Source organism: Zophobas morio, unplaced genomic scaffold (genome assembly GCF_036711695.1).
Source record: "Zophobas morio isolate AGI-343-1 ecotype UQ-CSIRO unplaced genomic scaffold, CSIRO_AGI_Zmor_V1 ptg000021l, whole genome shotgun sequence".
NCBI lineage: Eukaryota > Metazoa > Arthropoda > Insecta > Coleoptera > Tenebrionidae > Zophobas > Zophobas morio.
Window position 1 is genome coordinate 702,602 of NW_026972126.1, and position 21,276 is coordinate 723,877.

General features: G+C 34.9%; 1 protein-coding gene across 5 annotated transcripts in view; it reads left to right on the forward strand.

Annotated features, from left to right (window-relative positions):
- Nucleotides 1-5,516: 5,516 nt before the first annotated feature.
- Nucleotides 5,517-21,276, forward strand: part of LOC135132727 (glutamate receptor ionotropic, kainate 2-like) — a 28,181-nt gene continuing 12,421 nt past the window's right edge. The window contains exons 1-8 of one of the 5 annotated variants that reach the window (XM_064060913.1): nt 5,517-5,641; nt 5,691-5,840; nt 5,916-6,406; nt 7,186-7,320; nt 7,373-7,525; nt 7,573-7,784; nt 7,839-8,049; nt 8,098-8,182. In XM_064060913.1, coding sequence (XP_063916983.1) covers nt 5,572-5,641; nt 5,691-5,840; nt 5,916-6,406; nt 7,186-7,320; nt 7,373-7,525; nt 7,573-7,784; nt 7,839-8,049; nt 8,098-8,182 — 1,507 coding nt within the window. In that variant the 5' untranslated portion in view covers nt 5,517-5,571. Of the gene's footprint in view, nt 5,642-5,680; nt 5,841-5,915; nt 6,407-7,185; nt 7,321-7,372; nt 7,526-7,572; nt 7,785-7,838; nt 8,050-8,097; nt 8,183-21,276 lie in introns of all 5 variants that reach the window. The other 4 variants (XM_064060914.1, XM_064060916.1, XM_064060915.1 and 1 more) reach the window with 4 other exon arrangements.

The following is a 21,276-nucleotide window of genomic DNA, read 5'->3' on the forward strand; positions in this document are numbered from 1 at the left end:
AAGCAAGACTTTTCTTAAAATAAACGACGTTTTTTTTACGATAAAACAAAGAACGATTTGAAATGCAATATACTTTTCATAATCGCACGGAAGAAATAGTTTTGTATGGCACGTCAGTTAGACGACAGGTCCGTCAGGAACGCCAACTATTGAAATTAATTCGAAGTGGCGATTCCCATACAAAATTTTTAGAATTTTTTGATTTTTTAACTGTTCTTTTAAGTTTTCCCTATTTTTTTTATTTATAAACCATCCCCGTAATATAAAAAATTATTCAAATCGGTCAAGCCGTTTTTGAGTTTTAGCGATGCTAACAGGAACAGCAATTGATTTATATTATATAGAAGATTAAAAAGTGGGGGTTGGTGGTAGAAAGGTGAAAATTTAGGGTTATATGTATTTTTAATGCGAAATCTTAAAAAAATAAAAAGAAAAAATTGTGTCCAAAAAATAAACAAAACATGTTTAGGGTGGGCCACCCTTATTACTTAGGGGTATAAAAAATAGTTTACAACCTATTCTCAGACGTACCCAATATACATAAAAAAATTAGACAAGTTATAATCAACCAATTGTGAATTACACCATCAAAAATTAAAACAAAATCCAATATACATATAATAAGCGGAAGTCGAAGCAATAAAAAAGTCTGGGTGACCATCGGCATTGCTTGCAAATTTTTTGTTTGACTCTCACGTGTAAGATCTCAACAAATGTTACCGTATGTTGTCTTAAATTAAGAATGCTTATACATAACGATTTTGAGTTGCCTCTCCTAATACACGCGGCATATGTGAGTAAACTGTTTCGTTATTTTATTGATTATTAATCAATATTCAAGACGACCCAATTCATTTTCCCGAAAAGTTGGGAATACAGTCCTTTTATTTTTAGTAATACACTACATCTATCCAAAGTGATATTGGTGTTCTTACAAAAATCTTGATGATGTCATCGCATTTTTTTTTAAATTGCCCCGCTACAAAAATATAATGAGAAAAAAAAAAATAGGCATGCAGTCGTCATGTTTCCGACAGCGAGGGAAGTAGTCCGAACTCTTTAGACCAATTTTTACTTCCCGAGCGTAAGCAAAGGAAGTATTGTAATCGAGTCCGTCGGTCGACTCTCTACTTTTACGTTTTCTCGATCTTTCATGACCCCTAGAAGACGAAGAAATAGGTCTCCCATTTCCGTCTGTCTGTCCGTCTGTCCGTCTGTCCGTCTGTCCGTCTGTCCGTCTGTCCGTCCGTCTGTCCGTCTGTCCGTCTGTCCGTCCGTCTGTCCGTCTGTCCGTCTGTTGTCCCGGATTTTTATTAGACAGATAATCTCCGAAAGTACTCGACCGATTGTTGTGAAATTTTGTACTTATATTAAGAATATCATGTAGATGGTAAAACGCTAACCAAAATTTGTCTAATCATCCCCACCACTAATGCGATGACGTCACTTCAAAATTGTACATAGTAAATGGGTTTTCAATTGTATAAAATAACATAGTCCTACACATGTAGTTTACAACTCTGAATCGACTTTTCACCCGAAACGTCCAGATTTTTGGAAAAAAAATCAAAATTATAAAACAATATTTTGAAATTTAATTTTTAATCTGCTAACCAGAATGCTTTGAAATGTTGCAGATGTTTTAAGGCTATAAAGAGCATCATAAATCTTTAGTCAAAAAATATTTACTTATCCCCTCCAAAAACTTGATGACGTCAGCTTAAAAGTTCGTGGAATAAATCATATCTAAAATGTACAAAATATGATGAGTCTGTACTTGTGATCTATCACTCCATTCATATTTTTTGGATTTGCATATACAGGGTGACTCAAAAAAATTAATGAATGCGTAAATATATTTTATTGATTTAATCAGGAACTACAAAACCGAATGCTCTGAAATCTTGCAGATGTTTTAAGGCTATAAAGAGCATCATAAATGTTTACTCAAAAAATATTTGCTTATCCCCTCCAAAAACTTGATGACGTCAGCTCAAAAGTTTGTGGAATAAATCATATCTAAAATGTACAAAATATGATGAGTCCGTACTTGTGATCTATCACTCCATTCATATTTTTTGGATTTGCATATACAGGGTGACTCAAAAAAATTAATGAATGCGTAAATATATTTCATTGATTTAATCAGGAACTACAAAACCGAATGCTCTGAAATCTTGCAGATGTTTTAAGGTCATAAAGAGCATAATAAATGTTTAGTCAAAATATATTTACTTATCCCCTCCAAAAACTTGATGACGTCAGCTTAAAAGTTCGTGGAATAAATCATATCTAAAATGTACAAAATATGATGAGTCTGTACTTGTGATCTATCACTCCATTCATATTTTTTGGATTTGCATATACAGGGTGACTCAAAAAAATTAATGAATGCGTAAATATATTTTATTGATTTAATCAGGAACTACAAAACCGAATGCTCTGAAATCTTGCAGATGTTTTAAGGCTATAAAGAGCATCATAAATGTTTACTCAAAAAATATTTGCTTATCCCCTCCAAAAACTTGATGACGTCAGCTCAAAAGTTTGTGGAATAAATCATATCTAAAATGTACAAAATATGATGAGTCCGTACTTGTGATCTATCACTCCATTCATATTTTTTGGATTTCTATATACAGGGTGACTCCAAAAAATTAATGAATGCGTGAATATATTTTATTGAGTTAATCAAGAACTACAAAACCGAATGCTTTGAAATCTTGCAGATATTTTAAGGTTATAAAGAGCATCATAAATCTTTAGTCAGAATATAGTTGGTTATCCCCTCCAAAAACTTGTTGACGTCAGCTCAAAAGTTTGCCGAATAAATCCTATCTAGAATATACAAAATATGATGAGTCTGTACTTGTAATTTATCATTCCATTCATATTTTTTGAATTTGCATATACCGGGTAACTCAAAAAAAAATATATGAAATCTACTGCGAAAAAAAACACAATAGGCATGCAGTCGTCACGTTTCCAACAGCGAGGGAAGTACTGGCTAAACTCTTTAGACCAATTTTTTTAGGTTGCGATCAGGTGTTAATGACAATCAGATGTTATTTAATCCCGCGGACTTTTTGTAGGGTCCTAACCCTCCTACACCAGGCAATGCACATAAAAAATGTAGCGTGCAAAATGGCATGCTACACTACAATATGCTTACCTTCTGACAACTGGAAGGGAAATCCAACTTTCTTCGCAATAACATCCCTGTAACATTACAGGGTAATAATTTATTTTAGTAAGAATGTAAATTACAATTTTGCATCTAATTTTATGATGTAATTAAATGTTTCTAGAGAATTCAAAATTGAATATTGAAAAAAAGCACAGTTTTCACGATTAAGTTTGCATGATGCGATAAACATTGCTTTCCTGTCAAGTAGCACTAAATCTTGTCCGCTCGCTTTAAAAAAATCAATGTTAATATAAAAATCGTAGTTTATACCAGATAAAGGTTCAACGAAAGCATGTAAAAAGCATTAATTAAACCATTTCTATTCGGTACGTGTTCGAGTAAAATCGTTCAGCATTCTGAATTTTAATACAGCCTCGCTAAAATCTCATTAAATTTAACATATAACTATGCACGCAATTGTGTTTATATGGGTACTGCAAAGCTAACTGCGACTGTTATAATTAAAATTAATTGTTCATTCTACACATATGTATTTATCTAAACTAGAAAAAACATGAATAACATTTCAAGATATTAAAATATAAAACAGAAATTTTTAATTTGTATCGATTACTAAGTACTACTAAATTTTAAATTACTAAACACTAAAGGTATCAATCTGAATCTGCACTGAAATAGTTATTAATCTGCCATCTGGATGTCTTTATAAGAATTTAAATCCTTCTCGGCTTATTAAATAAGGAAATTTTGTGTATAAAATAGTGTGCCGATAACGACTTTTAAGAAAACTGTCAAAATGAGTTATTGGAATATCGTGAGCACTCAACAGAATTTTTTAATTTCTTGATTATTCAGATACCAATTTTTCTGAAGCTGTGAGTAATACCATGCCTACAATAACTTCAAAACGTCTGCAAGATTTTAGAGTATTCAGTTTTGCAATTATTGATTTAATTATTAAAATAAATTAACTCAGTCATTAATTTTTGTGAGACACCCTGTATAAGCGTATCTAAAAATATTAATGCAGTTATAAATCACAAGTATAGACTCATCATATTTTGCACATTTAAGATAGGAATTATTCAGCAACATTTTGAGGTGACGTCATCAATTTTTTAGGAGCGTTGAGCAAATATATTTTGATCATTCATATTTTTTGGATTGGCTTATACAGGATGGAATTAATGAATGCGTGAATTTATTTTATTCATTTAATCAGGAATTGCAAAGTCGAGTGCTTTGAAATCTTGGAGATATTTTAAAGCTATCATAAGCATGGTAAATTTTTTATCAAAATATAATTTCTTATCCCCACCTATAAAATTGATCACGCCACCCCAAAATTTTTCCGCAAAAATGCTATCTTAAATGTGCATTGTGCAAAGTATGGTGAGACTATAATTGTGATTTATCACTGCATAAATATTTTTTTTATTTGCTTATACGGGGTGTGCGAAAAAAAATTAATGACTGAGTCAATTTATTTTATTGATTAAATCAAGAATTGCAAAACTGAATATTGTGAAATCTTGACGTTTTGAAGTTATTGTAAGCATGGCAACTGTTTAATGAAAATGTATCTGTTTATCCACCCCAAAAAATTGATTACGGCATCTCAAAATTTTGCCGAATATATTCTTTCGCAAATGTGCAAAATATGAACAGACTTTTAATCATTGCATTCATATTTTTTAGATTTAGATTAGTCATGACAGAATTAAATTGCACAAACTTCCATTTCTTGTTAACTATTTTTAAGTAAGCGAAAAATAGTACAGTTTAAATTCTTAATCAAAAATTAGTCGAAGTTTATTTCGGCAGAAGTTCCCTCGCTCCAGTGGGGTAAATGACACCCTCTCAGCCTCTGCGCCGCGAAGATGCTAATTCCAATGCACGACGGTCTGCACAAATGTGGAGTTAAATATTAAGTTTTTTACCTTTCAGATTAAATTTTTAACCTCCACTTCGAAGAATCCGATACATAAACAATTTTAAAAACACATGTCTTGGAAACATGATATTTTGAAAATAATTTCTCATTCCAAATTTCCAACCCACCATAAACTACTGTTGGCTCGAGACCAATTTATAAATTTGAAAAATTCCAAAAATATGAGGACGAAATTGTGGATTTATTTCAGTCTAATTAAAATTAAGTACGTTGTATATTATAAGGATATTTATATTGTACGAAAAATAAATTTTACATTATCTTTGCAATAATGTTTTATAGATTAAAACTTGTGCTCGTTTAAAGAATATTTTCTTGGCCTACTGTTTCAATGTCCTTTCACCTAAAAATAAATCTATAGATTTATTAATGCGAGTCGTTCATTCCAATATTTTTAGTTCTGGTGAAAATGTCGTTGGTTTGAGTGTCTCAGCATTTTACACAGTTTCGGAGAATACCACAGATTTAAATGGAAAAGTTTATTTATTACTTTGTATTGCTAAATAATGTTTTTTTGACTAAGGGAACGCTTAATATAGGTGAGATCATTTTAAGCAAAGGAAAAAAACTTTTATTAGACCTTTGCAGGCTTTTACATAAAAGATAACATAAAGAATGAAATTAAACCGATGTTGTTAAATAGTATTATGATGAAAGCTGCTTACAACAAAAAAGAAACTGTGAACTTTGTCGTGGAAAGTATGACTGTAGAGGATTCATTTCAAAGCAATCAAGTTCGTAAGTACTTTTTTAAATATAAAATAACCAGTTAAAAATAATTTGGTTTCTATGTATTGTGTGGTGTGTTCGAAGCTCACTCCAAATTTGTAGCAATAATAGCATCTGAATCAGAAGCAGCTTCTCCTATGATCCAGTCTATTACCTGTAAACTAAATATTCCTTACATTCAGACAAACTGGCGTCAATACAATTCTTATTTAGGACGGGAAACGTCACTAAACTTACATCCTGATTTTAATTTACTTTCGCTAGGCTTAGCAAAAATTGTGGAAAGTTTGCAGTGGCCAAGCTTTATAGTGCTATATGAAAATTTTCAAGGATTTCTAAGATTGCAAGAAGTATTTAAGCTTCAAAAATATAGTGATATCCAAGCGAGGAATACTATAATTATCAAAAAGTTGAATTTTCAAGAGGACGTCAGGTCGGTATTAAAAGAAATTAAACACTCTGGAGAAAAACAAATCATAGTAGACTGTGAAACTGAAAATACGCTGCAAGTTCTGGAACAAGCAAAAGAAGTGGGTTTGATGACATTTGCACACACTTACTTTCTTTCTTCATTGGTAAGCGAATTTTAAATTTTACGCGTTTAGAATTATTATTTATCATCTAGAGAGGGAGAATTTGTAGAAAAACAACACGCAAAAATGTTTTCATAAATTTTACAAAATATTTTCGTTTTAGAAAATTTGCCAGAAACCGTAGTTTTTATTAGTATTTGACAATCTCACATTTAACTTCTAAGAAGTTTTATTTTTTTTAACTTCAAGATTTTATTAGAAAATAATCTCCGAAACTACTACAGCGATTGTCGTCAAATTTTGTATGCAAAATTTCTAACATATATTCTTATATATAATTGGACATTGTATTGGTGGTAAAGCGCTAACCAAAAATTGTCTAATCACCCCCACCAACAACGGGATGACGTTATTTCTAAAATTCACAAAAGTGAATATTACGTACGTTTATTTTAATGTATAGGGTTTATCATAGAAAAATAAAATTTACAAAAGTAAATTTTATAATTTTTCGAAGAAGCCGCATTTGCTTCACTGTTCTTTATTTAGGAGGGAAGTTCTGTCGAGATAATCTTACACCAATCTTTCAGTTCATCTGAGGTTTTCGCGGTCTATTGAAATAAACTTTATTATCTTTAAGATCAAAAGGGAGCTTGGTACACAAGAAGTGTCTCATTGTTTTCAGTATGTACGCATTCTGTACACCTCACATAACTTTGCCTGCATTTTCATGAGCATTTAAACTTTTAAGAAAAGTTTAACATGTTTTTGGCAAATTTTAAAATTTTAATGTTTAATTTATAACATATAATATTTTCTAGGACGCTCATACGTTGAATCTTGAAAAACTCAATACTGAGGCCAACATTACAACTGTCAGGGTAATCGATCCCAACGGAGACTATGTGAAGGAAGTTTTAAACAATATGCTTACGTCCAATTCATACATGTTAAAGGTAACTGTTACTTATAAAATAGTACATGACTTTACATGTAGTACAGTTATAGACTGAGACAGTATTAATACATGAATCAATCAATTTATTGATGCAAGCTGTCAACTACATGTATCACGATAGGAACATAACATCTAAAAATATTTCGTGTAAGGGCCAGGAAAAATTTAAATATGGATCTGACATAATATCTTACATAAAAAACGTATGATGACTGCAAGTATTGTGGCTCTTAAAAAAATCCAGTTGTAGCACTACACCAAATCTTCTTCTCGCCTGCCATTTGATCAAAACGGAAGGAGGGTAGATTTTACTCTTTACTTAGTTGAAGGAAATAGGGAAAAAGTTATAGCCACATGGGATTCAATCAGACCAGATATTGTGAATTTTTTTCGTACAGCCGAGGAGAGCTACAAAAAGCGTGTTGAAACATTGCAAACTAGGGTTCAAAATATTTCTTCGAGGTTTGAAAAAGTACCATAAACAACATGTGTATAATAACTGCGATAGTCTTGTAGGCTAGAGTCACCTTATTTAATGTTGAAAAAGGATCATGAAAATCAAATGGGAAATGACAAATTTGAAGGCTATGTGCTAGATTTAATGACCAAAATTGCTGAAAAACTTAACTTCAAATTTAACATTAAAGTAGTTCAGGGTGGATCTAATGGTTTATATAATGAACTCGCGCAAACATGGGATGGAATTATTGGAGACATAATAAATGAGGTTATAAGAACGTTGTTGAAGTTTAAAAAACAATTTTTTCTTTTTTAGAATGCTCAGTTTGGTATCAGTGACTTGACGATCACACCATCTCGAGAAAGCGTTGTGGATTTTAGTATGCCTTTCATGAGACTAGGTATGTATACTTTGATTACTCTGTCTTTATCTTTAAATTTAAGTAATATCGTAAGCTGTGAATGACTCAATTCACGGTAATTATACCGGGTGTTTGGAAAATGGCGGATTAACTCTATGCTACGCAGTTAACAATCAACTAGTGAGTCCGAAATAAAAAGTAAAAAAATTCCTTCTCACATTTTGGTGGAGTGATAATGAACTCTTTTGCTACGTTTAAGAACTAGGTAACATATTCATTATCACAATAATATAAAACTTTTAGTTAATATTGCATTTGGAGTGTATAAAAATTGGTCTAAAGAGTTTAGCCAGTACTTCCCTCGCTGTTGGAAACGTGACGACTGCATGCCTATTGTGTTTTTTTTCGCAGTAGATTTCATATATTTTTTTTTGAGTTACCCGGTATATGCAAATTCAAAAAATATGAATGGAATGATAAATTACAAGTACAGACTCATCATATTTTGTATATTCTAGATAGGATTTATTCGGCAAACTTTTGAGCTGACGTCAACAAGTTTTTGGAGGGGATAACCAACTATATTCTGACTAAAGATTTATGATGCTCTTTATAACCTTAAAATATCTGCAAGATTTCAAAGCATTCGGTTTTGTAGTTCTTGATTAACTCAATAAAATATATTCACGCATTCATTAATTTTTTGGAGTCACCCTGTATATAGAAATCCAAAAAATATGAATGGAGTGATAGATCACAAGTACGGACTCATCATATTTTGTACATTTTAGATATGATTTATTCCACAAACTTTTGAGCTGACGTCATCAAGTTTTTGGAGGGGATAAGCAAATATTTTTTGAGTAAACATTTATGATGCTCTTTATAGCCTTAAAACATCTGCAAGATTTCAGAGCATTCGGTTTTGTAGTTCCTGATTAAATCAATAAAATATATTTACGCATTCATTAATTTTTTTGAGTCACCCTGTATATGCAAATCCAAAAAATATGAATGGAGTGATAGATCACAAGTACAGACTCATCATATTTTGTACATTTTAGATATGATTTATTCCACGAACTTTTAAGCTGACGTCATCAAGTTTTTGGAGGGGATAAGTAAATATATTTTGACTAAACATTTATTATGCTCTTTATGACCTTAAAACATCTGCAAGATTTCAGAGCATTCGGTTTTGTAGTTCCTGATTAAATCAATAAAATATATTTACGCATTCATTAATTTTTTTGAGTCACCCTGTATATGCAAATCCAAAAAATATGAATGGAGTGATAGATCACAAGTACGGACTCATCATATTTTGTACATTTTAGATATGATTTATTCCACAAACTTTTGAGCTGACGTCATCAAGTTTTTGGAGGGGATAAGTAAATATTTTTTGACTAAAGATTTATGATGCTCTTTATAGCCTTAAAACATCTGCAACATTTCAAAGCATTCTGGTTAGCAGATTAAAAATTAAATTTCAAAATATTGTTTTATAATTTTGATTTTTTTTCCAAAAATCTGGACGTTTCGGGTGAAAAGTCGATTCAGAGTTGTAAACTACATGTGTAGGACTATGTTATTTTATACAATTGAAAACCCATTTACTATGTACAATTTTGAAGTGACGTCATCGCATTAGTGGTGGGGATGATTAGACAAATTTTGGTTAGCGTTTTACCATCTACATGATATTCTTAATATAAGTACAAAATTTCACAACAATCGGTCGAGTACTTTCGGAGATTATCTGTCTAATAAAAATCCGGGACAACAGACGGACAGACGGACAGACGGACGGACAGACGGACAGACGGACAGACGGACGGACAGACGGACAGACGGACAGACGGACAGACGGACAGACGGACAGACAGACGGAAATGGGAGACCTATTTCTTCGTCTTCTAGGGGTCATGAAAGATCGAGAAAACGTAAAAGTAGAGAGTCGACCGACGGACTCGATTACAATACTTCCTTTGCTTACGCTCGGGAAGTAAAAATATGGTTGTGTTGTTTTTGTAATAATTTGACAACAATATTTATATTTTTAGTAGTATTATATTCCTTCACAAACTTTTGAATTTCCAAATCAACTGCCCAGCCTTATTAATGCAAATTAATTTCTATGTTAATAGCCGTTTTCTTACAACAAGAATGCAACAATTGTTTTTTATGTCAACACCTCGAACGGATTTTCTACGTTTTTCACCTGTATACAACATCTTGAGATTAGGTAACTCTGCACAAAGAACTATCAATCTATTCAGTTCTAGTATCAAAGAAATAAGATTTATTGTTGTACAAGAATTTTAAAATTTCACACTGAAGGAATATTGTACCTACGTATGTTTAGTAATTGGGTTTCGACCTGTGGAACGTAGTAACTAATAATAATATGATTAATTAATACTTACAGACTTAAACATTACAGCTAACAGACCAGACATTATACTTATCAAAAAACACACGAACGAAGCCATTCTCATTGACATTATTCAAACATACCACACCAAGATTTCAAAATATCTACAATTATCGATAGAAATGAAATCCATATTGAATCTTAAAAAAATTTCAATTCTACCCCTAGTTATCTCTAATGTAGGTGTAGTCCCAAATAGCTTAGTTGAGAATTTAAAGTCTTTGCATTTGAATGATTCAATAATTGTCAAAATTCAAAAAGCTGTTTTGTTAGGAACATGTCATATTGTTCGTAAGTTTCGCGAACAGTCTGATCATGTCAGTCAGATTAGATTAGCACCAGTAGGTCAGAGTAGTGTAGGTCACTTTCCAAGTGATGCGCGGATAAATGATCGGTAGTTACGCTAGACTTTTGGGGATGGGGTGAGATTAGAGAATAATAGCAGACTAATTTGTATGCTGTAATTCTAGAATATCGAAAGTTGTTTTGTTAATCTTATCAATGCATATCATTACTTGGTCTTAGTACCCGTAATGATAGAAGTCTTGCCTGAATGCCGGTCATTTCCGGGTCAGTGGTGGGTCTTAATAATTTACCTGATATAAAACAAGGGTACGGTACAGATCAGTGAAAATTGAGCAAGCAGTTAAAGATGTTTGACGTATCAAAAATAGCCAAAGTTTTAAAAAACGTACGTTCAAAATGTTCGTAGTTATAGTCCAGTCATTTTAGGATAAAAAAGGGATCAATCTCGGAATGAGAGATAATAAGCTGAATTTTTGTATACACCTTAATTTTGGCGTTTTAAAAGTTGTGTCAAAAGTCTCATAAAATCTCGTGTCTGCGTCGTAAGTTATTCAAGGTCAAAGATGAAGAAAAATAGTTTTTTGCGATTATCTCGGTTTCTATTGCTCCAGTGATATTAACATCTATTATCATAATTGTAGAGCACAAAATTTGGGACAAATTTTATTTGACATATTTTTTCATGCGCTCAATCATTTTTGAGATAGAGGGCAGTGAGCGCGCAGCGCTCATCCATACTTACTGTAATGCAATCAACCGTGAATATCTATTAATACTACCTTGAATTTTGAAAAATTTATATTATTTATCAATTAATACATTGTATTTAAACATTTTACATATTTTCAACATATTCACTGAATAATACTTACCTACTTTGTGTAATTAAAAACGCATTTAATGAAATATTTATTGTATATCTCAATTTATTTACATATATCTTTAAAATGTGTAAGGTTTTAAATACTTATTTTTCTATCGTGATTATAACTGGAAGGTCTGGAAACAACGATTCAGGGCACCGAGGATGATGACGATGAAACAGAAATTCCCAAACGTCCAGAAGATGACGGTGAAGAAGAAGAAAATTAATACTTTTGTTCTTTAAATTATTAAAGATTTCTAGATTTTCACTGCAATTCAATTTCAATCGTAAGAAATGTACAGGTACTGAACAAAGATAAAATTAAAATACACTGCGTTTCAAATAAAATGCACCACCTAGAAGGAGTAGGCGTAGAATGTTGAAATTTGGTGGAGAAGACTATTGCATATAGACAAACATTTGATTAAAATTTCAAAGAAAAAATAAAATGTCTAACAGAAGAAATGTTAATAATGTGTTAAAATTACATGTGCGCGAATACGAGACTGTATTCTTCTAGGCATGCTTAAAATGAGATGATCTATTGCCTGTCGGGGTATCTCATTCCAGGCATTTTGAATTTGTTGTAGCAATTCTTCCAAAATCTTTGGAGGATGTGGTAAATTGCGCAGCCTTCTATGCATTACATCCTAAACATGTTCGATTGTTGATAAATCTGGTAATCGGGCAGGCCAGGGTAAGAAGTTGACGTTATTTTCTTCAAACACTCTTTAAGTTAATATGGCCACATGAGGCCACGCATTATCTTGTTGAAAAGATGTTCTTCGACGGTTCTAGAGGTAAGGAAAAAGAATTTGATTTAACACGTTATCGATGTAACGCTGGGCATTTAGCGTGCCTGGAATAAACACTAAGAGGGTACTTCAACAGATGTGTATACCACCCCATATCATTACTCCAGGTGTTAGAGCGGTATGACGTCTCTGTACAAATTCCAGATTTTACTTTTGGCCTCGAGGCCTTCGAACACGTATGCGTCCATCAGAGTGCCACAAACAAAACCTAGACTCGTTTCTAAACATTATGACATTCCACTATTGCAGCCCTTGCTGCCTGTCTTAGTACCAGTGAAGCAGTGATAGTTTTGTGTTCTTGTGGTGAGGGAAGTTTACAGTTTGGACCATAAGATCTCAAGCCAAAGGAACGAATTTGGTGGTAGATGGTACTCCTCGGATTCTGTGCCCAATTGCTGTCATCCAGTCCACCCAGACTGATCGTTATGGTTACCAAGGGTATTGAATAACACTTCTTCTTAGCAAATGATCTTCGCGTGCTTGGGTTACTCTGAAACGGTCGGTACCCCTGAGACGCATTTGTAGCTCTTCGTTGTTCCATTCTCGACTTGTTCTTAATATCGTAGAATGCGTTGGGCCTAGTATTCTAGTGATTTCCCGAAATGGTAAACCAGCCTCAAGCAACCCAATAATTCGCCCTCTTTCAATAGGTGTTATCTGTTGAAAATTACCTCTGGTGCGAACTCGTAGCATTTTTGCAAGCACAATCATGACAAATGTCAAGTCAAATTGCAAAAGAATCTTACTCAAGTGTCTTTAAAATATAATCAAAAAATTAATAAAAATCGAATAACACCCGGTATATTATCTAAACAAGTTGTAGTTTTTAGTTCAAATTTTAATCAAATGTTTGTCTATATGTAATAGTCTTCTCCACCAAATTTCAACATTCTACACCTACTCCTTCTAGGTGGTGCATTTTATTTGAAACGCAGTGTATATTAACTCGTTTTACTTCCTTAAATTTTTACTTTGAAAAAATTAATATAACTTTTAGATATATAATAATATAACAAGTTTAATATATTATCTAATATATAAAAAGTTACACATTTGAAAGATAAAGTACTTAGTTATTTTTCTACTTAAAATCTACTTTCAATAAATTAAGATATACATACATACAATAAGTGTTTCATTTAAAGAGTTTTTAATTCCACAAAGTAGGTAAGTATCATTATCATTAAATGAATGTATTGAAAATATGTAAAATGTTATTAAATGCAATGTATTAACTGATAAATAATACAAATTATTCATATTAAAGGTAGTATTCACAGATATTCACGGTTGATTGCATTACAGTACGTATGGATGAGCGCTGGGCGCTCACTGCCCTCTATCTCAAAAACGATTGAGCGCATGAAAAAATGTTTCAAATAAAATTTGTCCCAAATTTTATGCTCTACAATTACGATAATAGATGTTAACATAATTGGAGCAATAGAAACCGAGATAATCGCAAAAAACTGTTTTTCTTCACCTTTGACCTTGAATAACTTACGACGCAGACACGAGATTTTATGAGACTTTTGAGACAACTTTTAGAACGCTAAAATGAAGGTATATACGAAAATTCAGCTTATTACCTCTCATTCCGAGGTTGATCGCTAATTTGACTGGACTATTAATGAATATGATGATATGTATTTATCTGGTTTTTGACGACTGTAAAGGGAATGCGACTGTTACCGCACAAATTTACAATGAGTATTATCGGGTAAGAAAGCATCCCACAGTAAACGTGAGTAGACAACTGCACGCAAGATTGCAGAAAACAAGTAGTTTGCCTCCCATTGGAATCCAGTTCCATGATCGGGGTCATAGGACCACAGTTAGAGGAGGTCTTTGATCTTGTCGCTAACCTTTTTTTTTTTTTCTCGGGGGAGGGGAAATGCTTTTTACGCACTCCCCGCACTGGCTCGATGTGCGGGGAGGTGTGGGACTCTTCCGCCCCTCTAGGGGGGCCCTACCCACTAAAACCCCTCCATGGACCTGGTGTTATCCCGACCCCCCGGGACCGCCCTAAAAGCATTGCTTCGGGGGGCGGTTGGTCGCTCCTTGTCTGCATCCGTTGCCGCCTAACCTTTATCGCCCTCGCCTCTCTGGCATAGTCTCTCATCCTCCTCCTTTTCAGACATTATTGCCACAATCATTTCGCTCACATTCTTCCACCCGTCCTCCGATTCGAGCATCAACGGGATGATGGTCTCGACGTCGATACTCGCTCCTTCCGTCTTTGCGCTGGCTTTCTCTCGTTTGCTGTTCCATCTTTCGCAGCAAAAGATGGTATGCTCTGCGTCGTCCCTGGGGTCACCGCAGTACACGCAGTCTCCCTTCGCGGCCTTTCCTATCTTGAAAAGGTACCACTGAAAGCAGCCGTGCCCCGTGAGCGCCTGCGTCAGATGGAACGTTGTCTGACCATGTGTTCTCCAATACCATTGGGAGATGTCCGGCATCAGCTTATGCAGCCATACGTCTGCCTCGCTGGTGCCCCATCTCTCGTGCTACAAACAGATTGTTTCCACCCGGGCCGCTTTTCTTTCTCCTTCCGTCATGTTGTTGCGTGCTGCCTCGCGTTCTTTGACCAATAGGTCCAGGGGCACTGTTCTCGCTATCACCAAAACTGCCTGGCACTAGGTTGTTCGATATGCTCTGCACATCCTTATTGCCATCGTTCTTTGTAGGCTGAACGCCTTGTCCCTATAGGTGGTCAGCTCAAGCACTTTTCCCCAGATGTTTGAGGCATACATCACTATTGATACTACGGACGCGTAGAGTAGGCGTCTTTTTGTCTCAGCCGCGCCCCCGATTCTCGGCATGATGCGTCCGAGAGCTGCTGCCGCCCTACTGGCTTTATTCACACTGGCTAGGAGATGTCTGGTGAAGCTCAGATTTTTATCCAAGGTTACTCCCAGATATTTTATTTCTCTAGACGGTGGAATATCCGTACAACCTATCCTGAACACTATGTCCTCGTGTTTCTTCCTACCACTTAACATGATAGCTTCGATTTTTTCGTATGCGATTTTCAGGTCTGCATCTGCCATCCATGTGTTTATCTGCTGCAGTGCTTCGTCTCCCGTCATCATCAGATTATTTTCGTCTCGAGCTGTTACCAAAAGAGCGAGGTCGTCCGCGAATGCCACTACCTCCGCCCCATTGCAGTACTTCTGCTCTAGTATTCCATCATAGAATATATTCCACAGCGTCGGACCCAAGACGCTGCCTTGCGGCACGCCGGCTGACACCGACATTGTACTTATTTGGCCACTGCTGTCTCCGCCGCAAATGGCAATACTCCTGCCTTCCAGATAGCTCCCGAGTATCCTCCTGATTGGAGTACTGACAGCCCTGTTTGCTAATTCTTCCATTATAAGATCCCATCTGGCGGTGTTGAAAGCATTTTTGACGTCGATGGTAATTAATGCTACCAATCCTCTGGTCTTGAGCGTCTTTCTTTTTTCTTTCAACGCCACTTCGCACACGTATCGGAGTGCGTCAATCGTTGATCTTCCTTCTCGGAAGCCGTACTGCCGGTGCGACAGTACGATTTCCTGGAGCAGGCGTTTTTTGATTAGCTGCTCGAACAACTTACTGGCGGTGTCCAGAAGACATATCGGTCTGAAATCTGATGGACTTTTGCCAGGCTTGTTGGGCTTCTTGATCAAGATCAGATCCGCTTTTTTCCACATGGCAGGGATAACACCGGTTAACAATATCTCGTTCATCACCTCGGCTACGTATTTTGCCTGAGAGATCGCGGCCAGCCTGAGAGCGTCCGGTGGAATCCCGTCAGGGCCTGGTGCCTTACCCGGCTTCAGTTTTCTCGCAGCTTCGACGACCTCCTCTTCTGTAAAAGGTGTCATGCTCTGCGGCTCTGGAATAGTCCAGTCCATTATTTGTCTCGACGGGAACAATGCCCTTGCAACCGTCTTGGCCGTCTCTAATGGAATCTTGTCAGGACTCCTTAGCTTTTTCATTACGATCTTATAACCGCGGCCCCAGACATTATTGTCTACCTCTTCGAGAAGTGCTTTCCATGTCTTATCCTTTTCTCTTACGATCATAAGTTTAAGTTTTTTCCTTAACTCTTTGTATTCCTTTTCCGCCTCCGCTACTTGTACCCTACCTCTAGTGCCGTATCTTTTTGTCAGCCTTGTAACAATTCTTCTTTTCCTGTTGCATAGGTCCCTAGCTTCCCCGATTTCCGCCGTCCACCAGTACACCGCTCTGGTGCCTGCTCTGAAGGTCTTCTTGTGCATGGCCGTCTCGCAAGGTTTCTTTAAAGTTGCGATAAATTTGTCTGGAGTTCTATTTCCTCTACTCTTTTCTATTTCCTCCTGTAGCACATTCTGAAACCTATCGTGGTCTAGCGTGTCAACTCTATATCGGGTAGTTCTTTGACCGGTTGATACTTTCGGGTTCGCACCAATAAATACAATTACAGAAGGAGGAGGCTTTATTCGCTTCATTACAACAGGCTAAAGTAATTAATGAGTAATTTTTACAAAAAATTGGTGGAAGGTTATTACGACAGAACTTCCCTCGCCTTGAAGTATATCCAGCTTTTCCTGCGAATCTTATTTTTTTTATAATAACCCCTACTAGCTAAAATAAATACAGGGTTAGTGACGAGAAAATTACTTCTGAAAATTATTTTTACGCAACCCAAAATACTAATACCCTGTACCACTTGATATTATCTAAATTTAAAATGAAATGCCTAATCCATGATTGCTTTGACTTTGGCAGTGTCACTTTGACGTTAATTAATTTTTAACATTTTTTTTCATCGTTGACTCGGCTCTAGAGCCCCGACGACATACGGTCAGATCAATCTGGGCTATACTGGAACCGTAAGTGCTCTACCAATGTTGTTCGCCGCTAATGTGCATGTGTTAATTCGCCATCTCTGCGTCACCTAGAGCCTCTTCGAAGTGCAAATCTGCAACCTCTGGGCTTCTTCGACCATCCATTTACAAAAAAGCCGTAGCATCCCCCCAAAATGCCCAACATTTTCAACAAATTAGTAGTTAAATTATTTACTTACTTGTTTGAGTTTATGTTGTAACCTTTGAATAAAATGTCGTGAAAGGAATTTTTAGAAATAATTTTCTCGTGATTAATCGGTTGCAAAAGATCAAGAGGCACACTGACAAATTTATTAGCGGCGCCGGAGGAGATCTGGCTGCGGTACCACCATGGACACTCGCGTAACCTCCTTTTCCACAATTGTCAAAATGAGATTGCCAAACTCAAAGCAATCATGGATTAAGCATTTCATTTTAAAATCAGTTAGTATCAAGTGGTACACGGTATTCGTATTTTGGGTTGCGTAAAAATAATTTTCAGAAGTAATTCTCTCGTGACTAACCCTGTATATGTATGTAATGTTAAAGTAAAGGTAAAGAAGCGTGTTGTGCATATAAACTTGTTCAGGAAGGTTTTTCTATTACAAAATTTTGTAATAACGTCATCGACATTTTTGTACGGACACATATGTCAATGTGGATAGATGCAGTGTAATACTAACAGTAACAGTACTGAACACTAAACTTTCGGAAATATTGAGTCAGTCGTTCTCGATTTAATCAGTAAAATAGATTTCCCCTTTCATTAATTTTTGTGACTCACCTGTATAAGCAATTTTGAAAAATATAATTGTAATGATTTAATGCTCAGCATCGCGGAAGTGATTCTCATTGCCGTCCGAGCGCCCCATTGAGGTTGTGACGTGGTTGAGACTGGACAGTCAGACAAATTTATCGCCTTACGTCGCGCCGTCGTTTTTAATATTTGTCTGGGGGATTGCCCATCACTTCCGCTGTGCCTAACTTTAGCACTAATGATAAACCATAACTACGGATTCATCATATTTTGTACACTCTAGATAGGAGTTATTCTGCAATAAAGAGTTCAAAAAATAGAGCTTCAACTCAAAATTGTACATACTAAATGAGTTTTAAATTATTAGAATAACATATACTTACACCCGTAATTTACTAATCCTTGTTGAGTTTTTACACATCCAGGTTTTTGGAAAAAAATCAAAAGTGGACAAAAAACATTTGGAATTTTGCAGACGTTCTAAGGTTATCGTAAATTTCTAATAAAAATATACTCCTATTTGTTCATACGATCCCAAAAAATTGATGATGTCTAGAGAGCGGATTTCTAGGTTTAATGCTTTTTGTGAAAAAGGTAAGCACTTCAAAACTTTTTTATATCTGTAACTATGATACAATTTGGAGTCATTTGACACATTTTTTTTATGCTTATTTGCTTTTTTTTCAATTTTATGCATATTAAAACTTGTATGCTTATTTAATGCTTTTTTCGACGAATATGAGTTTTAATGCATATTTTGTTCAAATGCCGGCCTTGTCGGGATGACAAATACTTGTTGGTTAGGCGTATCGTATCGTATGCATTTTACCTGGACTTGACCATTGAAGTACACTTACTCAAGACCCTTTCTGTGAATAGGTTCCGGTCGTTTGGGTAATAAAATTTTATTATAGGATTGGAAAAATACTCCATAGATTTTATGACTTTAAATCTTTACTTCCGTTGATAATGAATTAAAGCTTTTAACTAGATGTTCTTTTTCGGCATTTTGCGGCAAGACCGTTGAAGATTTTCTAGAAAAAAGGATTATTGTACCCAACTACCCACCTTAAAATTTTTCTAATGGAAACTTTTAAGTAAATGAACCGGTTATTTCACAACCATCAGTCTATCGCATCTGTCGTAGTACAGTGTTATACGTGGTTCTCCCTTGTTACATGTTGAGTTCTTTTTGGTAATATTACTGATATTTTAAGAGAATAGCGAAAGTAAAATCGACGCCGGATGAGTGGATAAGGGATTTTCCAGAATTAAAATTAGAAAACAACAAAATATTCTGCCGAGCTTGTGTGAAAACCGTAAGCCCACTAATTTTTTTTATCTATTTTCCTTTGTTAATCCTGTATATGTACGTTGTTTTCGATTCAAAGTGATAAAAAATATAACGTGACGCAACATGTCAGAACGACTCTTCATGTAGAAAGGACGAAAATGTTTGAAGTTTCTAAAATTAAACAGCAGACCATACATGAATCTATTGCATCTACTTCCACAAAAGATGAGCAGTTTCAGTTTAATTTCGATTTATGTAAAATGATGATCCAGTCCAATATACCTTTAAAAAAATTGGAGAAAGGCACTCTTCAAGAATTCCTTGAAAAACACTGCAATCGACATATTCCGGTTGAAAGTACTCTCCGAAAAAATTATGTAGGCCCAGTGTTTCAGCAAGTTTACAACGAAATTAAACATCGCATTGAAGATAATTATTTATGGTTCGCTGTCGATGAAACAACCGATAGTTGTGGAAGATACGTGGCAAGTTTAATTGTTGGAATCTTAAATGAAAATTTCCCTAGTCGAGGGTATGTAATAAGTTTGAAAATGTTTGCCAAGTGCCGTACCGGCGAATAAAATTTTATTGATGATCTCGGATGCAGCTCGATATATGTTGAAAACAGGGAATAATCTAAAAATATTGTACCCCAATATAATTCACTCTAGTTGCATTGCCCACGGTTTAAACAGAGTGGCTGAAGGAATACGTTTGCAGTTTCCTACTGTTAATAAATTAGTGGCAAATGGTAAAAAGATTTTTGTTAAAGCCCCACTAAGAGTGCAACATTTTGAGGAAAATTTTCCAAACATACCATTGCCCCCAGAGCCGATTATAACGAGGTGGGGAACATGGTTACAGGCAACATTTTATTATGACAAATATATCAAAGAATTTGAGGAAGTAGTTACGGAGTTTAGCGAAGATTCTTCTCAATCGATTAAAGATTGCATAAATATTTTGGAAAACAAAGATTTGCGATATGATCTAGCTTTTCTAAGAAGCAATTATCAATTCGTATGTGAGGTAATAGAAAAGTTAGAAAAACCCAACATGTTGTTGGTAGATGCCATAAACTTAGTGAAAGAATTTAAACAACAAGCAAACGCAGTAAGGGGTGATATTGGTACTAGAGTATCTCAAAAACTTGACGAAGTGTTAAATAAAAATGCAGGTTTCGGTCTTCTTTCCGACGTTGCTCGTGTTTTACAAGGCCAGAAGGTGGAAAATTTGGAGTTAGATTCAACATTAGTTGCAAAATTCAAATTTGCGCCAACAACGAGTATGGATGTTGAACGCACATTCTCCAATTTTAAACACATTTTAAATGATGGGCGAAAAAATTTTACAGTGGACAACTTGGAACATATTACAATCATAAATTGTTTTAAAGAAAACTGAAATACGGGTGTAAAATATAAAGTCTAGGATTATTGTAATAACATTTTATCCAAAGTTCTAAGAAGTGTTCTTTGATTTGTAATATCGCACTGTGAGAGCAATACTCACGTAAGTCAAAATTTGCCGAATTCTTAAATTTATCATTAATGCATAAAAAAGTTAATGTAGTTTTAGTATATGTAAGTATAAATGGTTTTTAATAGTTGCGTAATGCTCAAATTCATCAAAATGTTAGTATTGCATTTCCGAACATTACGGGTGCACTTAATGCAAGACTGCCGTATCTCAAAACTAAAGTGAAATGCACGTAAGCTATGAAGCTATGAGATTTCAGTCGATGTTGATAATAATCTGATACTCCTACTAATTTAGGTACAAATTGAACACAACAAATGCACAATG